Here is an 18,778-nt window from a genome sequence, read left to right as displayed (position 1 = left end):
ATTCTTGATCTTCTTTTCCCTCATACCTCATGTCCAAGTCACACTCCACATCTTACGATCTCTATGTTCAAAAGAGACCCAGAATCCAGTCACCCCCACCACCTACAAGGTACCGCCTTGGTCCATGCCAGTGTCTACCCACCTGGATTATTGCTATAATTATTATCATTATTATATTTTTTATTGTTATTATATTATTTTATTATTATTATAATTATTGCCAACTCTGGTCTCCCTGCTCCTACCTTTGCATACCTCAACCTCTTCCCCTCAGAGCAGCAAGGGATCCCATCATTCCTCCAACCCGTCAGTGCCTGCTGATCTGAAAGAAAGCCAAGGGGAGTCCATGATGGCCTACCGGCCCCTGTCCAAGCTTCCCCACCCAACTCCTGTCATGTTCCCATTTACACACTGGGCTCTTGCCACAGCAGACCCTTGACCTTCACAGTCCTCCTCAAGAGCTTTGCCTTTGTTCTCCTGTCTTCATGGAACACTCTTCTCCAGGTATCTTCGTAGCCACTCCTTCACTTCTTTCAAATCTCTCCCAAACATCATGTTATTTTTTTAAAAGATTTTATTTATTTATTTGTCAGAGAGAATGAGCACAGGCAGACAGAGTGGCAGGCAGAGGCAGAGAGAGAAGCAGGCTCCCCGCCGAGCAAGGAGCCCGATGTGGGACTCGATCCCAGGACGCTGAGATCATGACCTGAGCCAAAGGCAGCTGCTTAACCAACTGAGCCACCCAGGTGTCCCATCATGTTATTTTTTAAAAAGATTCTGACTGTCCTAAACTTGCCTGGCTGGTTTAGTCAGTGGAGCTTGCAACACTTGATCTCAGGGTTGTGAGTTCAAGCCCCACACTGGGTGTAGAGGTTGCTTAAAAATGAAGTCTTGAAAATGATGATAATTTAAAAACAAAAAAATAGAAGACTCTGACTGCCCTATATAAACCATCTTCTTGTAAGCCAAGCATCCCGTTCCTCAATACACAATCACATACCTCAGGTAGCACTCTTACCATCCGACAATCTATGCATGCAGTTGGTGGTTACTACGTGACCCACTCACATGTGAGCATGTGAGCTCCTTGGGGACAAGGGTGTCGCCTTTGTTCTTTCTCACTGTTCTATCTCCAGTGCCTAGAACAGTGGCTAGACCCAACAAGATGCTCAATAAAGACTTGTTGCGTCGATGACTGGGTGCTTGCTTAAGAGCTTTGGTTATTTGGGGGCGGTGCCTGTTTGGCTCAGTCAAGAGAAGATGCGATTCTTGGTCTCGGGGTCATGAGTTTGAGTGCCATGTTGGGGGCAGAGTTTACTTAATTAAAAAAAATTTTTTCAAGGAACTTCGGTTACTTTTTTCAATGTAAAATTGCTGGAAACCAAATGGTGTTCTCCACAAGTCACTTGTTTCTCACACTCAAAAGCCTTAGCTCTACATTCTACTGTCTTGGCTTTGAGTTTAAAAGACCCATCCAGGAACTCAACCAACTCTTGGTTCTTAACACCCTTACTTATGGGGCCTGAGTCTCATAGGCTAATCCTAGTGGGAGCTTGGGGGAATGGTCTATATACACGTTGCATGGAAATTTTGGGTGGGGGTCTTCTGTGTTAACATCCCAAGATTTATGCCACCCCACAGGCATAAGGCTTACCCCCCTTTCCTTTCTGTGATACCTACCAGGAGAGCTAGGTACCAAAATAGAGACCCAAGAAGTCTGCCTCTTTGTTCCCTGATAACATCCACCCAGGGGAGCTTCCAACATGAAGAGGAGAGCCCAGCCTTGACTAAGTGGGGTCCAGAATGAAATAGCTGTGAAGCCACCACTGTGATTTACTCCATGAGTGTCGGGCTCCAAGGGTTTCCAGGGATGGAGGAGACCAAGAAGGAACGAAGGGAGGAGAAAGCAGCTGTAAGATGCCAGAGAAGGCCAGGGTCCTGTGGCTCTACTGCTTCTGGGAAGAACCAGACAAGAGGCCACCATCTGGGGTCACCGCATACATGCTTACCATGAATCGGCCATTCCTTCCTGAGTTTAAAAACACCTGTTGAGTGTCCTCAACAGGAGACAGAGCAGACCCAGCCCCTGCTCTCTCTGACGCATATGCTCTAGTGGGCAAGACAAACAGTGAAAATAACTACATGATTACAAATTCTGAGAGGTAATTAAGGGTGCTCTGGGTTTGTCCACAATGAAGAGGAGAAGTGGGTGGGCATCCCCAGAACACAGAACAGAGGGAGGAGCAAGGGGCCTGAGTCCCTGTGAAAAGCCAGTGCAGCGGAGCCCAAACATGAGGGAAGAGCTAGGAAGTGAGTCTGACAGAGCAGTTAGATCAGTCAGGCACATGAGGAGAATCCCAGGTGACCCGAAGAGTCCTGAGAAGCCATTTAAAGAGAGTGACAAGCTCAGATGTCTCATTTAAAAGCAGCACTCTGGCTCCAGTGTGAGGAGAAGACCGCATGCAACAGGGGAACAGAGAAGGAGGCAAACTGACAGGCAGATGTGACCGTGGAGAGACACACACGGGAGGATTTAGGACGGGTTTAGATGAAAGCATGTGGCGGGAGCGGGAGAGGGGTGTCACCCAAAATGACACCAATGTCTCCAGCTGGACTAAGTGGCTCACAGTGGGTATCAGACACTGAAATGGGGACACAGAGAGCCCGATGGGGAGGTGAGTGATGAGAACGGTTTGCAGGTGCCGAGCAAACAGTACGATATGGGCGTGGAGGTGACTTGGCCACAGTCGTGCAGAGACCAGGTGGGCCCAGGATTCCAACCAAGGTCCTTTGGACCCCTAAGCCTGTCTCCTAAGGTCAGGTTCAATGGTCCCTGCCAGCAAGGGCACCAAGCCCAGTGAAGAAGGTAGACACTAATGAGTGGGGATAGGGAACAAGGTTGCCAAGGGCAGCGTTGGAGTCACTTTTGCTGTGTAACAAAACACCCCAAAACTTAGGGGTGGTAAACAACCATTTCATTATTTTTTAAATATTTTATTTATTTAGTTGAGAGAGAGGGAGAGAGAGCACGAGCAGGGAGAGAGGCAGAAGGAAAGAGAAAGGGAGAAGCAGGCTCTCCACTAAGCAGGGAACCTGACACAGGGGCTGGATCCCAGGACGCTGAGATCATGACCCAGGCCAAAGGCAGATGCTTAACTGACTGAGCCCCCAGGTGCCACAACAATGATTTCATTCTGATCAGTGATCCTGCGATCAGAAATTCAGACAGGGCATAAGAATGGTTTGTCTCCTCTGTATGATGTCTGGGGCCTTGGCTAGGGGTGACAACTTCTAGGGTCTGGAACCATCCAGAAGCTTCTTCATTTACATGTCTCATGATTGATGCTGGCTACTGGCTGGACTCTGTGCTGGGCTTTTAGCTAGGACTCCTACATGCATCCCTACAGTGTGGTCTTTGTGTGTGAGCTAGTTTGGGCTTCCTCCTAGCCCTGCAGCAAGATTCCAAAAAGGAGCTGCCCAGGAGAGCAGGGAAAAAGTACAGGGAAGCTTTATGGTCAGGCTTTGGAAGTTACCTCACTACCTGTGTTATCACAAGCCTGCCTAGGCGGAAGGAATATTTACCCACTTCTCAATGGGAGGCATGTCAAAGAGCATGAGAAAGGCTATGGCTGCAGTCAGCTCTGGAAAATACAATCTGTCACCACTGGTTTGGAATAATGGAGCCAAAAGGAGCACTCGGGCCAGTGCCTTCTCAAGGGTCCCACAGTTGATCTCTCTGAGGGAGGAATAAATAAAATAGAATAATAACAGCATCTCAGGGGAAGAGGAAACATGTTCTATGACAGAACAATCAAATCCCATCTCTGACTCCCTTTTGAGTTCTGCCATTTAGCGTCATTAACATTCAAGTCAGAGGCTGGGATGGAGGTGAGGGCTGGGAACTGTGGGGAAACTAAGTCACAGAAGGCAGGATCCGAAGTGCGTGGGCCCCACAGGAGTGAGGAGCTCCCAGCTTCTCGGGCTCGGGATGCAGTCTTGTGTGCTGGCTGTTGGTGCTCAGGACAAAAGAGGGAGTGCGCTTTTGATATCGGGTTTCTCCTCCTCATGCACCCCCTCTGCCCAGAGCTGGCCCCAGAGCTGGGGAAAGAGAAGAGGCACCCCTCCTCCTCCTCCTGGGCATGGGGTGTGTTGTTGTCCCTGCAGGATGAACATGCTGACATCCCTTCCCCACGCAGGCCTCCTTCAGCCTCTAAAACAGAAGCCATCCTCCCCCTCCAAAGACCGAACTCTTCGTTCACCGGAAGCCCCTTCCCCTGCAAGTGTACCCTCAAACCCAGGGGCGCCCATCAGACATGGCTCATGTTTACCACTGATCCCTCTGGAGTGGGGAAAACAGGGCTTCCCCTCCCTGGAGGCCTTATTCCCAGGAGCCTTCCTCCTGGACTGCCGGCGGTTCACTGAGCCCGGGGTGTTGCATGGTTCCCAAAGACAGAACACACCCTCCACTCTGACGGGCTGTGTACCTTTGTGCTTCAGGGTGAGGAAGGGAAGGGACAGCGGGGCCTCAGACCTGGAGCCAAAGGGTCCGGGGACACAGCCCCAGGCCTAAGGGGGCCTGCCACAACTCTCCAAGCATCTTGGGAGCCTTCTGTCGGTAATTTCCCAGCTGGTTCTGATTCCTATTTCACAATCTAGAAGCAGAAACTGTGAAAACCCCATAGCTCGTTCCACCCATCACAGTGACTTCCTCTTATGTGAGGGACAGAAGACTTCCTCTCTCATCGCAGAGCGGAGTCCCAAGGCCTCTTCCGGGCAACATTCACCCAGAGCGGGGCTCCGGGCCACCAGGATGCCTGCACCTGCCTCCCCACCCCAGCTGCCCGGGCCATCCCTGCTGCTGCCTCTGCTGCTGGGCCTCACAGGTGAGTGCTGCCCTCCCTCCAGGAGCCCCGTGCAAGGAACTCACCTGAGTGTGGCCCAAGGGCAGGGCTTCCCCACTGGCAGTAGAGAGGAGGGATCTCGGTTCCAAGTCCTCTTTCTTCACTGTGGCTTCCTCTTGAAGACACTTCTCTAAATGTTTTCTTTTACAAAAAGGCCCTCCCAAACAAATGCTCCCAGAGCTTATTCCTCAGAGGGCTCCTTTCCTCTCCCACTCAGGTCCAGACAGGATTCACCCCACCAGGCCTTTCTCAGCGCTGGAGGCTCCCAGTCCTGCCTCACTTCCCACCCTCCTGTCACCCTGTGAAGCCTCCATGATCCCCTGTGGTTTGACCTGCAGGTCCTGGGCCCATCCTCAGAGAGGAGGTGGGGGTGCAGTGTCGGACTCCTGCTGGAAACCCTAGAGTCTGGGAGTCAGAGCTGCCCTAATTCAGATGGAGATCTCGATAGGTGGGTAGATAGATAGATCGCAAGTACTCCACCTGCCATGCAGAGAGATTAGAAAACTGATAAGTGGTTCTTTGTAGACTATGAAGTCCCCCCAAATCTTAGCATTCTAAAATTATATTCTTTTTTTTTATTATTGTGTTACGTTAGTCACCATACAGTACATCATTAGTTTTGATGGAGTGTTCCGTGACTCGTTTGCATCTAACCACAGTGCTCCGTGCTATCTGTGCCCTCCTTAATACCCATCACTGGGCTCACCCATCTCCCCTCCCTCCTCCCCTCTAAAACTCTCCGTTTCATTCCCAGAGTCCACAGTCTCTCATGGTTCCTCTCCCCCTCTGATTTCTCCCCTTTCATTTTTCCCTTCCCTCTCTTAATGTCCTCCATGTTATTCCTTATGTTCCACAAATAAGTGAAACCATATGACAACTGTCTTTCTCTGTTTGACTTATTTCACTCAGCATAATCTCCTCCCGTCCCATCCGTATTGATGCAAAAGTTGGGTGCTCATCCTTTCTGATGGTTGAGTAATATTCCATTGCATATATGGACCATATCCTCTTTATCCATTCATCTATTGAAGGGCACTTTGGCTCTTTCCACAGTTTGGCGATTGTGGCCAATGCTGCTATGAACATTGGGGTACAGATGGCCCTTCTTTTCACTACATCTGTATCTTTGGGGTAAATACCCAGTAGTGCAATTGCAGAGTCATAGGGTAGCTCTATTTTTAATTTCTTTTTTTTAAAATTTTTTATTTCTTTTCAGCGTAACAGTATTCATTGTTTTTTCACCACACCCAGTGCTCCATGCAATCTGTGCCCTCCCTAATACCCACCACCCGGTTCCCCCAACCTCCCACCCCCCGCCCCTTCAAAACCCTCAGGTTGTTTTTCAGAGTCCATAGTCTCTCATGGTTCACCTCCCCTTCCAATTTCCCTCAACTCCCTTCTCCTCTCCATCTACCCTTGTCCTCTATATTATTTGTTATGCTCCACAAATAAGTGAAACCATATGATACTTGACTCTCTCTGTTTGACTTATTTCACTCAGCATAATCTCTTCCAGTCCTGTCCATGTTGCTACAAAAGTTGGGTATTCGTCCTTTCTGATGGAGGCATAATACTCCATAGTGTATATGGACCACATCTTCCTTATCCATTCGTCCGTTGAAGGGCATCTTGGTTCTTTCCACAGTTTGGCGACCGTGGCCATTGCTGCTGTGAACATTGGGGTACAGATGGCCTTTCTTTTCACTGCATCTGTATCTTTGGGGTAAATACCCAGTAGTGCAATTGCAGGGTCATAGGGAAGCTCTATTTTTAACTTCCTGAGGAATCTCCACACTGTTCTCCAAAGTGGCTGCACCCACTTGCATTCCCACCAACACTGTAAGAGGGTTCCCCTTTCTCCACATCCTCTCTAACACTTGTTATTTCTCACCTTGTTAATTTTGGCCATTCTAACTGATGTAAGGTGGTATCTAAGTTTGGTTTTGGGTTGAATTTCCCTGATGGCAGATGATGATGAGCACTTTTTCATGTGTCTGTTAGCCATTTGTATGTCTTCTTTGGAGAAGTATCTGCTCATGTCTTCCGCCCATTTTTTGACTTATCTTTTTTTTTAATTTATTTATTCTTGATTGGGAGTTAGCCCTGCCTGTCTGCTCCCTTCTCCCCAGAGCTGACCCTGGACCCACAGACAGATGAAGTGCCCCCTCTCCTTCCCAGCGGGTTGACATCTCAGTTGAGAGGCTGTCCAGGAAAGTGGTTAAAATCACAGATATCTAAAAAAAAAAAAAGGGGGGGGTGCCTGGGTGGCTCAGTGGGTTAAAGCCTCTGTCTTCAGCTCAGGTCATGATCTCAGGTCCTGGGATCAAGCCATGTGTCGGGCTCTCTGTTCAGCGGGGAGCCTGATTCCTTCTCTCTCTCTCTCTCTCTCTCTCTCTCTCTCGCTGCCTACTTGTGGTCTCTGTCTGTCAAATAAATAAATAAAAATCTTAAAAAAAAAAAAGGACAGATATTTTTTGAAAATCCAGAGTTCAAATCCAACTTCATCACTTATACTTTATTTGGCTTGGAACAAGTTATGAATTTCTCTGTGTCTCATTTTTTTGTCTGGAAACAGGGATGAATAATAATAATGCCGTTCTCACAGAGTAGTGGTGGGAATTGAACGAGTCAGTTAACATCTATGGAAACTCGTTGCCAAATCCTTGTAGTGTTTAGTGAATGCAAATGCAAATGCAAACACCTCAGAACGGTCCTGCTGATTCTGGCCATTACAGCACTCACTCATGTCCTTGACAACCCATGTCTTCCTTGAAAATTCACAACACTGATGGAGAAAGGCTTGATCCATCCTGCTTGACCAAGAAAACCACCAAAAGCGGAGGGAGGGAGGGGCTTGGCCCAAACAGCAGCAGGCTTGTCGGAGCTGGAGTCGGGCTTTGAGCCCACATCAGCCTGACTCCAGGTCCACACATTCCAAGTCCTTGGGCACAGCCCCCTGAGTGTTTTTCAGTGGTTTTTAGATTCAGTCTCACAACAAAGCCATAAGAGAAGCCCCCTGGGCCAGGCAGGGGACACGTGGAGCTCACTTGTATTTCCCTCCAGGAGTGGCCGGTGAGGCGGGGCTGCAGGTGATCCAGCCTGACAAGCCAGTGTCTGTCGCAGCCGGACAGACAGCCACTCTGCGCTGCACCGTGACCTCCCTGAGCCCCATAGGGCCGACTCAGTGGTTCAGGGGGACAGGGCCAGGCCGGGAGTTAATCTTCAGTTTCAAAGGAGGCCACTTCCCCCGAGTGACAAATATTTCAGACGCCACAAGGAGAAACAACACAGACTTTTCCATCAGCATCAGTAAAGTCACCCCCGCAGACGCTGGTACCTACTACTGTGTGAAGTTCCAGAAAGGGACTCCTGATGATGTGGAGTTTAAATCTGGACCAGGCACCAGGATGTTTGTATATGGTAAGTCCAGATCCCTGAAAAACCCAGCCTGATTGTTCTAAAGACAGATCACAAGCTTCAGGTTCTCAGCCCAAGGCTCCCTCTTTGTCAGCGTTTGTGTTAAAGTTGAGGATAGAAGATGGGGATAGTGAGAAATCATAGCACGGGAGCAGGGTGAAACATAATCCCAGGGCCCCTAGTAATAGAGTCCTACCCTTTAGAATCTTACATTTTCAAAGGCCACAAAATAGATCGGAAAGCAGAGTGAGTAAAATTGCAGACAACAGGACCAAATGGCCTGGATTCAACATCTAATTCTGCCATTTTCAAGCTGTGTGGCTTTAGCGACTTTCTTAATTAAATTCTCAGTGCCTCCATTTTCTCATCTGTGAGGTAGGGATAATAATAGTACTCACCTCATAGACTTGTTATGAGGAGTACAAATGTAAATAAGTTTATAAATGTGAAACACTTAGAAGAGCATCTGTAACATAATTATTGTGTTAGCACATATCATCACTGTGACGATATAGTGAACCGGAAACAGTTTGATGTTTTCATGTGTTGTATTTAAGCTTTGCAATGCAGGACAGGAGCATCATTTGGTCGAGGGTTAATTTTTTTTTCTTTTTTAACAATTTTTTAAAAGATTTTATTTATTTATTTGAGAGAGCTAGGGAGAGAGCTAGTAGACAGAGCAGCAAGCAGAGGGAAAGGGAGAAGTAGGCTTCCTGCTGAGCAGGGAGCCTGATGCGGCTGGTCCCAGGACTCTGAGATCACGACCTGAGCTGAAGGCAGCCGCATAACTGACTGAGCCACCCTGGAGCCCCTTTTATTCTTTTTTACCTCTTACTGAAGCAGAACCATCAAACTGTTTCCAGGTAATTTAACCAGGTCCCAAAACAAGTTCAAGCATATTTAGAGGATTACAAAATATCCAACACCAAACAAAGGAAAATTCACAGCTTATAGCTACCAAGCTGACAGATGGTAACTACAGTTATCACGATGAGCACAGAATAATATATAGAATTGTGGGATCGCAGTCAGTCAAGAAAAAAGAAAGAGTGCACAAATTACCAATATCAAAACTGAGAGATGGGGCACTAGGCTGGCTCAGTTGGAAGAGCATGTGACTTTTGAGTTCCGGGTCATGAGTTTGAGCCCCACCTTGGATGTGTAGAGATTATAAATAAATAAATAAATAAACTTTAAAAAAAATAAATAAACTTAAAAATAAATAAATAAACTTTAAAAAAATAAAATAAACTTTAAAAAAATGAGAGAGGTAACATCCCCACATTTTCCACAGATATTAAAAAGACTATAAGGAAACTTGGTGAAAAATTTTATATCTATAAACTCAACAACTTAGATGAAATGCACAAATTCCTTGGAAGGCACGGGCTTCCAAAGCTCCCTCCAGATGTCAATAGCCTGATTATTTCTATATTTATTAAAGAAATTGAATTTGATAGTTTAAAAAGTCTCCCACCAACAATAGTGCAGGCTCAGACGACTTCACTGAGAACTCTACCAAGAACTGAAGAAAGAAATGCTAACAATTCTACACAAATTATTGCAGAAAATTGGAGTGATGCTTCCCAATCAATCCTTAAAACCAGCATTACTGTGATACTAAAACCAGATAAAGAAAACTTGAGGCTAATATCCCTCATAAACATAGAGTTATTATAAAGCTACAAAAATCATACAGTGTAGTATTGGCATCAAGATAGACTAGTAGATGGGGAGCCTGGCCTGCTCAGTCAGAGGAGCGTGCAACTCTTGATCTTGGGGTCATGAGTTTGAGCCCCACATTGGATATAGAGATTACTAAAAATAAATAAACTTAAACAAAAGATAAACAAATAGATCAATGAAAAAGAATGGATTCCAGAAACAATACTATACATGCAGTCAATTGACTTCTTTAAAAAAAAAAACTAAAGGCCATCTCATGGAGAAAGGAGTCTTCAACAATAGTGGAGGATCAATTGGAACATTAGTAAGCAAACCAATGGAACAGAAAAAAAAAAATCCAGAACCACTCCTCCCACCACATGCCAAAAGTAATCCCACATGGATCAGATATTTAAATAATGAAACTGTGTAAATATGAGAAGCAATCATGTCTGGATTCTCTTGTAACCCGGAAGTAGGGAAAACCTTCCCAACTATAATTCAAAATGCAGAAACAAAAAGAGAAAAAAATGACAGTTTGATCATATTGTACAAAAAGAAACTTGTGTATGGAAGTGTGTGTGCATACACTATTTTGCGACTTATAATACAAAGATTCACCTAACGTACAAAGAGAGCTTCTAAAATTTTACAACAAGCAATTTCATAGAACTATGGGCAGTAAATATGAGAAGGCAATTTATAGAAAGTGAAATAGAAACATCGTCTAAATATATGAGTATGTTCAATCACACTCACGTGAAAGGATATGCAATTTAAAACTACACTGGGACACAACCTCTCACCTATCTGCTTGGCCAAAAATCCAAAAGTTTGACACACTCTATGTTGGAGGAGCTGTGGGGAAATTGATACTTCCATATTTTGTATGTAGAAATTCAAAATCACGGAAGTCGTAAGGAAGTGGATTTGGCAATATTTAGCCAAATTACATATTATATAGATATATATACATTACCCTGTGACCTAACAATCTTACTTCTAGAAACTTATCCTAAAGATATACTAACATAAGTGCAAGATGATTTATGATTAGGCTCTTGATTACAACACTATGTGTAAGAATAAAAGACAAGGGAGGGGTTACACAAATTATGGTAGAATCACACAATGGAGTTCTGTAACTTTAAAAAAGCATGAGAGGGGCACCTGGGTGGCTCAGTGGTCTAAGCCTCTGACTTTGGCTCGGGTCATGATCTCAGGGTCCTGGGATCGAGCCCCACATCGGGCTCTCTGCTCGGCGGGGAGCCTGCTTCTCCCTCTCTCTGCCTGCTGCTCTGCCTGCTTGTGATCTCTCTCTCTCTCTCTCTGTCAAATAAATAAATAAAATCTTAAAAAAAATAAAAATAAAAAAGCACGAGAAGTCAGCACTTGGCTTCAGCATGACCCACAGGATATCATTAAAGAAGAAAAGTAATGTGAAGGAGAGTGGGTGGAGCAGACAATCTTTAAGAAGAGCGGGAAATACAAGCATGTCCATATTTGGTTATCTTATTTTAAAAGAGGAATAAAAGCACAGAGGATTATAGTTAATTCTTAATTCTTAACATATACATGCTGAGGTAGTTGTGAATGAAATGACAGTGTCTAGTATTGCTTTAAAATAACACAGTGGATGGTAGACATATAAATGAAACATTTGTTGATAATTGCCAAAGTCCAAGGATGAGTACTTTGTATTTTTCTTTTGAAAGAGAGAGCAAACAGGTATGAGCAGCCGGGGAGGGGGAGGGGAAGGAAGAGAGAGTGTTAAGCAGGATCCACACCCAGCATGGAGGCCGGACCTGGGGCTTGATCTCATCACCCTGAGATCACGAACTGAGCCAAAATCAAGAGCTGGATGCTTAACTGACTGAGTCACCCAGGTACCTGTGTATTCCGTATTTTTAAGGTGTGTTATAAAGGGTTTGTCTTAACCCAAGCCTATATACTTCCAGAAAAGTCTTTCTGCATTCCCAGGGGGTTCAGGTACCCTAAATTGAAGTCATTACAGTACTTAGCAGTACCAGCAATCTGGGAGGAGTTATACCCATTGGCAGAAAGTTTAGGAGTGAATTTGTCCTAGGATATAAAAACTAAGCAAAACTAAGCATAAAAACTAAGCAAATAAAAAGAATAAGGGAATTAGGGGCACCCAGCCGGCTCAGTCAAAAGAGCATGTGACTCTTGATCTCAGGGTCATGAGTTCTAGCCCCACATTGGGTGTGGAAATTACTTAAATAAATAAAAACTTTAAAAGAGAGAGAGAGACAATTAAAAACTGGGAAAACAAAAAGTGTACAAAAAAGGAAATGTAAGCATGATATATTGCATGGCCCAGTTGTGAACAATGTTTCGTTGGTCATTATAATATAAATGCTGAATACTAAAAAAATAAAAGACTCTGATGTGTCTATGATAAGAGGATGTAAGGAAAGGAAGTGTCAATGGCATGTGAAGGAAGATGAGAGTTAAGTCATCATCTTCCATAGTAGTAGGTCTATTCAAAATATATAAAACTGAAAAAAAAAGAGAATTATATAGGCACCTTATTTAGAAACACGAAGAGGGGGGCACCTGGGTAACTCAGTTGGTTAAGCATCCAATTCTTGATTTCAGCTCAGGTCATGATCTCAGGGTTGTGGGATCGAACCCCACTTTGGGCTCCATGCTCAGTTTGGAGCCTGCTTCTCTCCTCCCTCTGTCCCTCCCTGCTCATGCTCATGCACTCTCTCTCAAAAAAAAAAAAAAAAAAGAGAGAGAAAAGAAAAAAGAAGATAGAAACATGACGAGAAATGTCCAATGAATCAGCTAAAATAATTAAAAGTGGTTGGTCCATAATTTTTTCCTAGGAGAGGAAACAAGGGACGTGATGTTTTTAGTTCCATAAGTTATATGACTTTTTAAACAATGTATTTCAGGAAGGAGGGGAGAGAGGGAAGGGGAATGACAAATTCTAATCTGTGGGTTTTTTTTAAATTAAATTTTTTATTTATTTTCAGCGTAACAGTATTCATTGTTTTTTCGCCACACCCAGTGCTCCATGCAATCTGTGCCCTCCCCAATACCCACCACCTGGTTCCCCCACCCTCCCACCCCCCCCGCCCCTTCAAAACCCTCAGGTTGTTTTTCAGAGTCCATAGTCTCTCATGGTTCACCTCCCCTTCCAATTTCCCTCAACTCTAATCTGTGTTTTAACATGATCACCATGGTCTGGTGTCGAGTGCCGATGGCTAGTGTTGAGAAGCAGTCTATGAGGCCAGTTGGCAAGCTGTTACGGTAAGAAGGGTCATAATAAAAATTACACAGAGGAGAAAACTGGAGATGAGAGATTGGGTAAGTCTAGCTGGGGGAAACATAAGGGCGGATATTGCACTGGAAACTAACTTGCCATCTTCATTTTTCTATCTCCTCTCTCAACTTCACTTTGGCCAAAGCTAAGCCCTCTCTTCCAGAGATTTATGGCCCCTCCAACAGGGCCAGCCCAGGCCAGATAGTGAATCTCACCTGCACATCAACTGGCTTCTTTCCCAAAAAGATACAGCTGAAATGGTTTGAAAAGGATGTGGAGCTTCCAGCCTTTCAGACCCTCGTCTTCCCACCTGGAGATGCCAGATCCTACACCATCTTCAGCACAGTGCTGGTGACCCTTGACTTATCCTTACTCCACTCCCAGGTCACCTGCCAAGTGACTCACAGTACATTGCAGAGCCCCCTCAGTAGGCACGTGAACGTCTCCAGATTCTTCCAAGGTAAGGGCCCTCCCCAGCCAAGTGGCCAACACTTGGTGACCACCACTGGTTCCCTATTTGGAGGACTTCACCTGCCTCCTCCCATTTATTCTTCCTTAAATCCCCTGTGAGATGGGTGCAAAGTTCCCTATCTTATCCGACCATCCTCTTCTTACAAGATGCCACTTGGCATTCAGAGTTCCCTTCGCTCTCTTGTATTTGGGAGGTAGAAGTTCATTCATTCATTCAACAAGTGTTTATTGAGCCAGTCATATGTGGCAGCATTATTCTAGGTGCTGGGGATTCTGTGGTAAACGGAACAGACCCAGTTGTGCTCCACTGAGCTCACAGTCACATGAACCCCATCAACAAGATGCAAAAGCTATACAGTTCTAGGGGTGCCTGGGTGGCTCAGCGGGTTAAGCCTCTGCCTTTGGCTCAGGTCATGATCTCAGGGTCCTGGGATCAAGCCCCGCATCAGGCTCTCTGCTCAGTGGGGAGCCTGCTTCCCCCTCTCTCTCTAACTGCTTCTTGTGATCTCTGTCAAATAAATAAATAAAATATTTTTTAAAAAACCAACTATACAGTTCTAGTTTTTTAAAAGATTTATTTATTTGAGAGAGACAGAGAGAGAGAAAGAGAGTGCAGGGAGGAGGAGCACAGGGAGAGGGAGAAGGAGATCCCAAGAAGACTCCCCACCGAGAATGGAGCCCAACACAGGGCTCCGTCTCCTTTCTTTAAAAACTTTTCGGTGGCTTACCGCTGCTCTTTCAAAAAACAAAACAAAATAAAATCCTTATCAGGGCGTTCAACAGCAATCTTCAAACATTTTTGTTCATAATTGTGAAGAACTATGTGGTTCCTCGTATATTTAAAAATTAACATCCAGTATTGTTCATCAAAGACTTAAATGGTTGCACAGGCCAGAACCCCTGGAACATAATAAATGTTACATCTCTCTGAAATGTTCAGAGGAAAAATAAGGTCATACTGATTTGATTTCCACCATCATCCATTACAACAGACATAAATAAGCTCTTCCTAAATAAACAGAAATTTTATAACATTCCTTTTTCCTCTTAAATTTGCATTTCCATTCTGATTTCCTGGGGAGAACTTTATCCTACTGTAAATTTATTTTATATTTGAAAATCCTGGGGCACCTGGGTGGCTCAGTGGGTTAAAACCTCTGCCTTCAGCTCAGATCATGATCCCGGGGTCCTGGGATCAAGCCCCGCATCAGGCTCTCTGCTCAGAGGGGAGCCTGCTTCCCTTCCTCTCTCTCTGCCTGCCTTTCTGCCTGCTTGTGATCTCTGCCTGTCAAATAAATAAATAAAATCTTAAGAAAGCCCTTACTGACCACATCATCACACATTCATAGAGAACTATGAGAAAACAGAGAACTACAGTAAATATATATATATTGAATTTTATATTATATATAACTTATATATAATATTCAATACACATAAATTGGATTTTTAAAACTTTTTGTTATGACCATAGGCTCTAAGTGTTAAGAAAATTTCATTTGGATTGAATTACACAATTGATCAAAACAATCTAAATATCTGAAAAATTCTGATAAATAATTATCAAAATAACCACTAAAATGTAATCCAATTTTGAACTGTCCTTTTATTTTGCGTCCCAGAGTCTTTACACCAAGGGCACTGCACCATAACTAGATTCGGGATGTGTGGGAGGAAGACCTTCCCTCTATAAGGTTGGGAGAAGGACTGAGGAGCAGGAGGAAGGAGTAGGCATCCTCAGGCAGATCTGTTTCAGGAAAGAATCATATGAGGGCTCAGGATCTGGAAATTAACTGTATTAAACTACCAATGTATGGATTCCTTAGGGTGTCGGTATGTGCCCCCAGGAATAAGTGTAGCACCATAAATACAGACAGTCTTCATGGCCACTGGCTATGAATTTGGCTTCATCTTGCCCATGCTCCCCCTCACTCACTCTGATCATCTTTCTGTCCTAGGATACGCTAGGCTTCACCTCAGGACCTCTACGCATGCCCTTCCCTCTGCCTGAGACACCCTTCCCCACACCTACCTGGCCTCTCCCAGAGCCTTCCTTCCTCTGGCCCTCCACCAACCCCTTTGCTTAGTGTTCCAGTGACCAGGACTGCATAACAAATTTTCCCCAAACATATTCCAATGCTCTAAACTTACTCCAAATCTCCCAAATTATTATGCTCACATATTCTGTAGGGCAGGGATTTGGATAGGGCCTGGCAGGGATGGCCTGTCTCTGCCCCATGATGTCTGACACCTCACCTGAAGGACTCCAAGGCTGAGGTTATCACAAAACTGCCTCACAACCTGTCTAGCCAATGGTGCTGGCTATGGGCTTGGGGCTTCAGTTCTTCTTGACGATCATCTTTCCCCATGGGCTAGTCTGAGCATCCTTGTAGCTTGGAGGCTATGTTCCAAAAGTGAATATCCCAAGGGGAAGTCTCATGAACTTTGATGACCAACCTTTGGAAGGTACAGTGTCACCTCTGCTGTACTCTCTTCACCAGGCAGTCACAAAGTCCCAACCAGGTTCCAGAGAAGTCCACTCCCCTTCTGGTGGGGAGAGGCAAGGTTCTGGAAGACATCTGGGAACTTGCTGTGGTCATTTTTAGAAAATACAATCCGCCACACACAGTTAACTCCTATTCATGTGTCATACTTCTGCTGAAAGGTCACTTCTTCCAGAAACTCTTCCCTAACCTGCCCCAACTCCAGACCAGGTCAGGTGCCCCCGTGTAGGTTCTCAGAACCCCTATGAGGATCACGTGACTTCTCTTCTTCTGCCCTGTCCTCTCCGCCAGAGCAGGAGCTTTGTTAGGCAGGGACTCTGTCTGTCTTGCTCACTGCTCTACCCCAGAACCAAGGGCAGGGCCTAGGAATGTAAGGAGGCTCCCTGAGCATCTTTTGCTGGAGGGAAGGAAGGAACAAAGGAAGGGCTATTGTTTCAGTTATACCCACAGTGACCATATCCATCCACCGGGTCCCAAGCCTCCAGTTGGCCATCCTCATCTGCCACGTGCAAAGGTTCTACCCTGAAGTCATACGAATCACCTGGCTGGAGATGAACAGAAGTGTTAAGGCCTATGAGACTTCCACCCCCACCAAGGACCCCGATGGCACATTCAACCAAGACAGTCGTATCCTGGTTTACGTCTCAGAGGACAGAGCACCATTCACCTGCCAAGTGGGGCAAGAGGCCCAGCCACTGATCCAGGCCAGCGTGCAGCTGAGTGAGTTCAGAGAAGAGCCAGCATGTTTGGGTGACTGGGGGAGTGGGGTGGGGGGGGTGTAATAACCGGTGGGGGGAAGCCAGTAAAGGTTCAGACCTGGACACAGACAGGCCAGGTTCACATGCTGGCTCTGCCATGTTTGTCATGTGTGACCTTGAGGAAGTCACTTCCCCTTTCTGCACCTCAGTTCCTTCATCTATAAAATGGGACAGCAATTAGAGCCACCTCTGCAGAGTGTGCTGCCTTAGGGACCAAAAAGCAGGAAGTACCGCTTCTGTCACACAGCGGGATCCAGACCACACACCCACGCCACCAGCTCTTCCAGCGAATAACTAAGTTTATATGAGCTATGATCCCCCATCCACACCCCCCCCCACAAAGCCCCGCAGATTCAACAGTTACTGAGTACCCATTAGGTACGTCATTGAGGTGTTCCCATGTGATACAGAAACGTTCTAAGGTATACGTTATCATCCCCATTTTAAAGATCAGGAAACTGAGGCTTAGAGAGGTGAGGGGATTCCCTCTCAGTCCAAGCTTAGTCTTGGTACCTGAGTCAGGAGGGAGGCTGGGCCTGCCTAGGGGCTGAATGGTGGGAAATGGAAGCCACATCCATCCTAATATCTTTCCAGATGCCAGAGCATCCAGCTCCTTCTCTGGGACCTTCATCCTGCTTGGCTGGAAGTTGTTTCCCCTGACGGCACTTTGCATCATCTATGTCCTCAAGAGGAGATTCCCTTCCCAGTAAGGGGGACCTCAGAGAGGGGTTGGGCTTCCCCAGGGGCAGGGAGACTCCAGGCCAACAGGGGGCACTGTGAGGAGAAGCCATGCTTCACTCCCATTTCCCACTGACCTTGAAGGCATGTGGAAACCAAAGGGTCCCTAAGATCCACACCCCAATCCCTTCAGCCTTCCCTTCTGCCCCTCACAGCTCCAGTCTGAAGATACACAAAGATGCAGGCTCCCTGGTCTAGGCAGGGGGAGCACCGAAGGGGGGAAAGTTAATATGGAGACAGCACTCTTGAGGTGGTCTGTGAGGAGAAGTCTGAGAACAAGGGCTTTGCCCCAGCTTCCTGCTTCCCCTGCAGGTCACAGGCACCACAAGGCCCTCCTCAGGGACACAGAACCCACAGTCCCCTCCTGTTTTATATAGGAGGACTGATCCAGGAGAGGCACTGGCCATGAAGTCTGCAGCGACTCCCAAAGCTTCTCCTGCCTTGTGAGCCTTCTGAGACCTTCTGCACTGGCTGTCCCTCGCTGTCTCCTGCAGCCCCCAGAGAAACTGAGAACCTGGACCTTGAGGGTCAGTCGGGAGAGGTAGGCTCTCACATCGTATGAAAGAAAGAAGCTTCTCTGGGGATTCTGGACATGAAGTTCATGACCCTGAGCAAGAAACTCAGCAGAGGGGGCACCTGGGTGGCTCAGTGGGTTAAAACCTCTGCCTTCGGCTCAGGTCATGATCTCAGGGTCCTGGGATCGAGCCCTGCATCGGACTCTCTGCTCAGTGGGGAGCTTGCTTCCTCCTCTCTCTCTGCCTGCCTCTCTGCCTACTTGTGATCTCTGTCTGTCAAATGAATAAATAACATCTTTAAAAAAAAAAAAGAAAGAAAGAAAGAAAGAAACTCAGCAGAGCAAAACAAGCTCCTACCCAAAGAGGAACATAGACCTGCAATTCTGAAGGCTCCTCCCGACTCCTCAAGGAAAGCCCACGGTGGGCACCCAAACTCTCATGAAACCTTGACAGCACCATCATTAAAATGGGATTAAAAGAAACTCTTATGGCCAATAAACATATGAAGAAATGTTTA

At 46.0% G+C, this 18,778-nt stretch overlaps 1 protein-coding gene across 1 annotated transcript; it reads left to right on the top strand.

The window, feature by feature from the left end:
• Window positions 1–4,810: 4,810 nt before the first annotated feature.
• On the top strand, window positions 4,811–18,560 carry LOC308348598 (signal-regulatory protein beta-1-like; the record flags this gene model as incomplete). The annotated part of the gene is made up of 6 exons (XM_080812769.1): window positions 4,811–4,883; window positions 7,965–8,321; window positions 13,421–13,735; window positions 16,689–16,970; window positions 17,603–17,714; window positions 18,124–18,560. The coding sequence occupies 6 exons, from the start codon at window positions 4,811–4,813 to the stop codon at window positions 18,191–18,193; spliced, it is 1,209 nt and encodes a 402-aa protein (XP_080668895.1). The 3' UTR covers window positions 18,194–18,560.
• Between the last annotated feature and the right edge of the window lie 218 nt (window positions 18,561–18,778).

This window comes from Martes martes (genome assembly GCF_963455335.1).
Source record: "Martes martes genome assembly, chromosome: 9".
In the NCBI taxonomy this organism is placed as follows: domain Eukaryota; kingdom Metazoa; phylum Chordata; class Mammalia; order Carnivora; family Mustelidae; genus Martes; species Martes martes.
The sequence above is the reverse complement of the archived record's forward strand: the minus strand, read 5'-3'. Positions and strand labels throughout refer to the sequence as shown.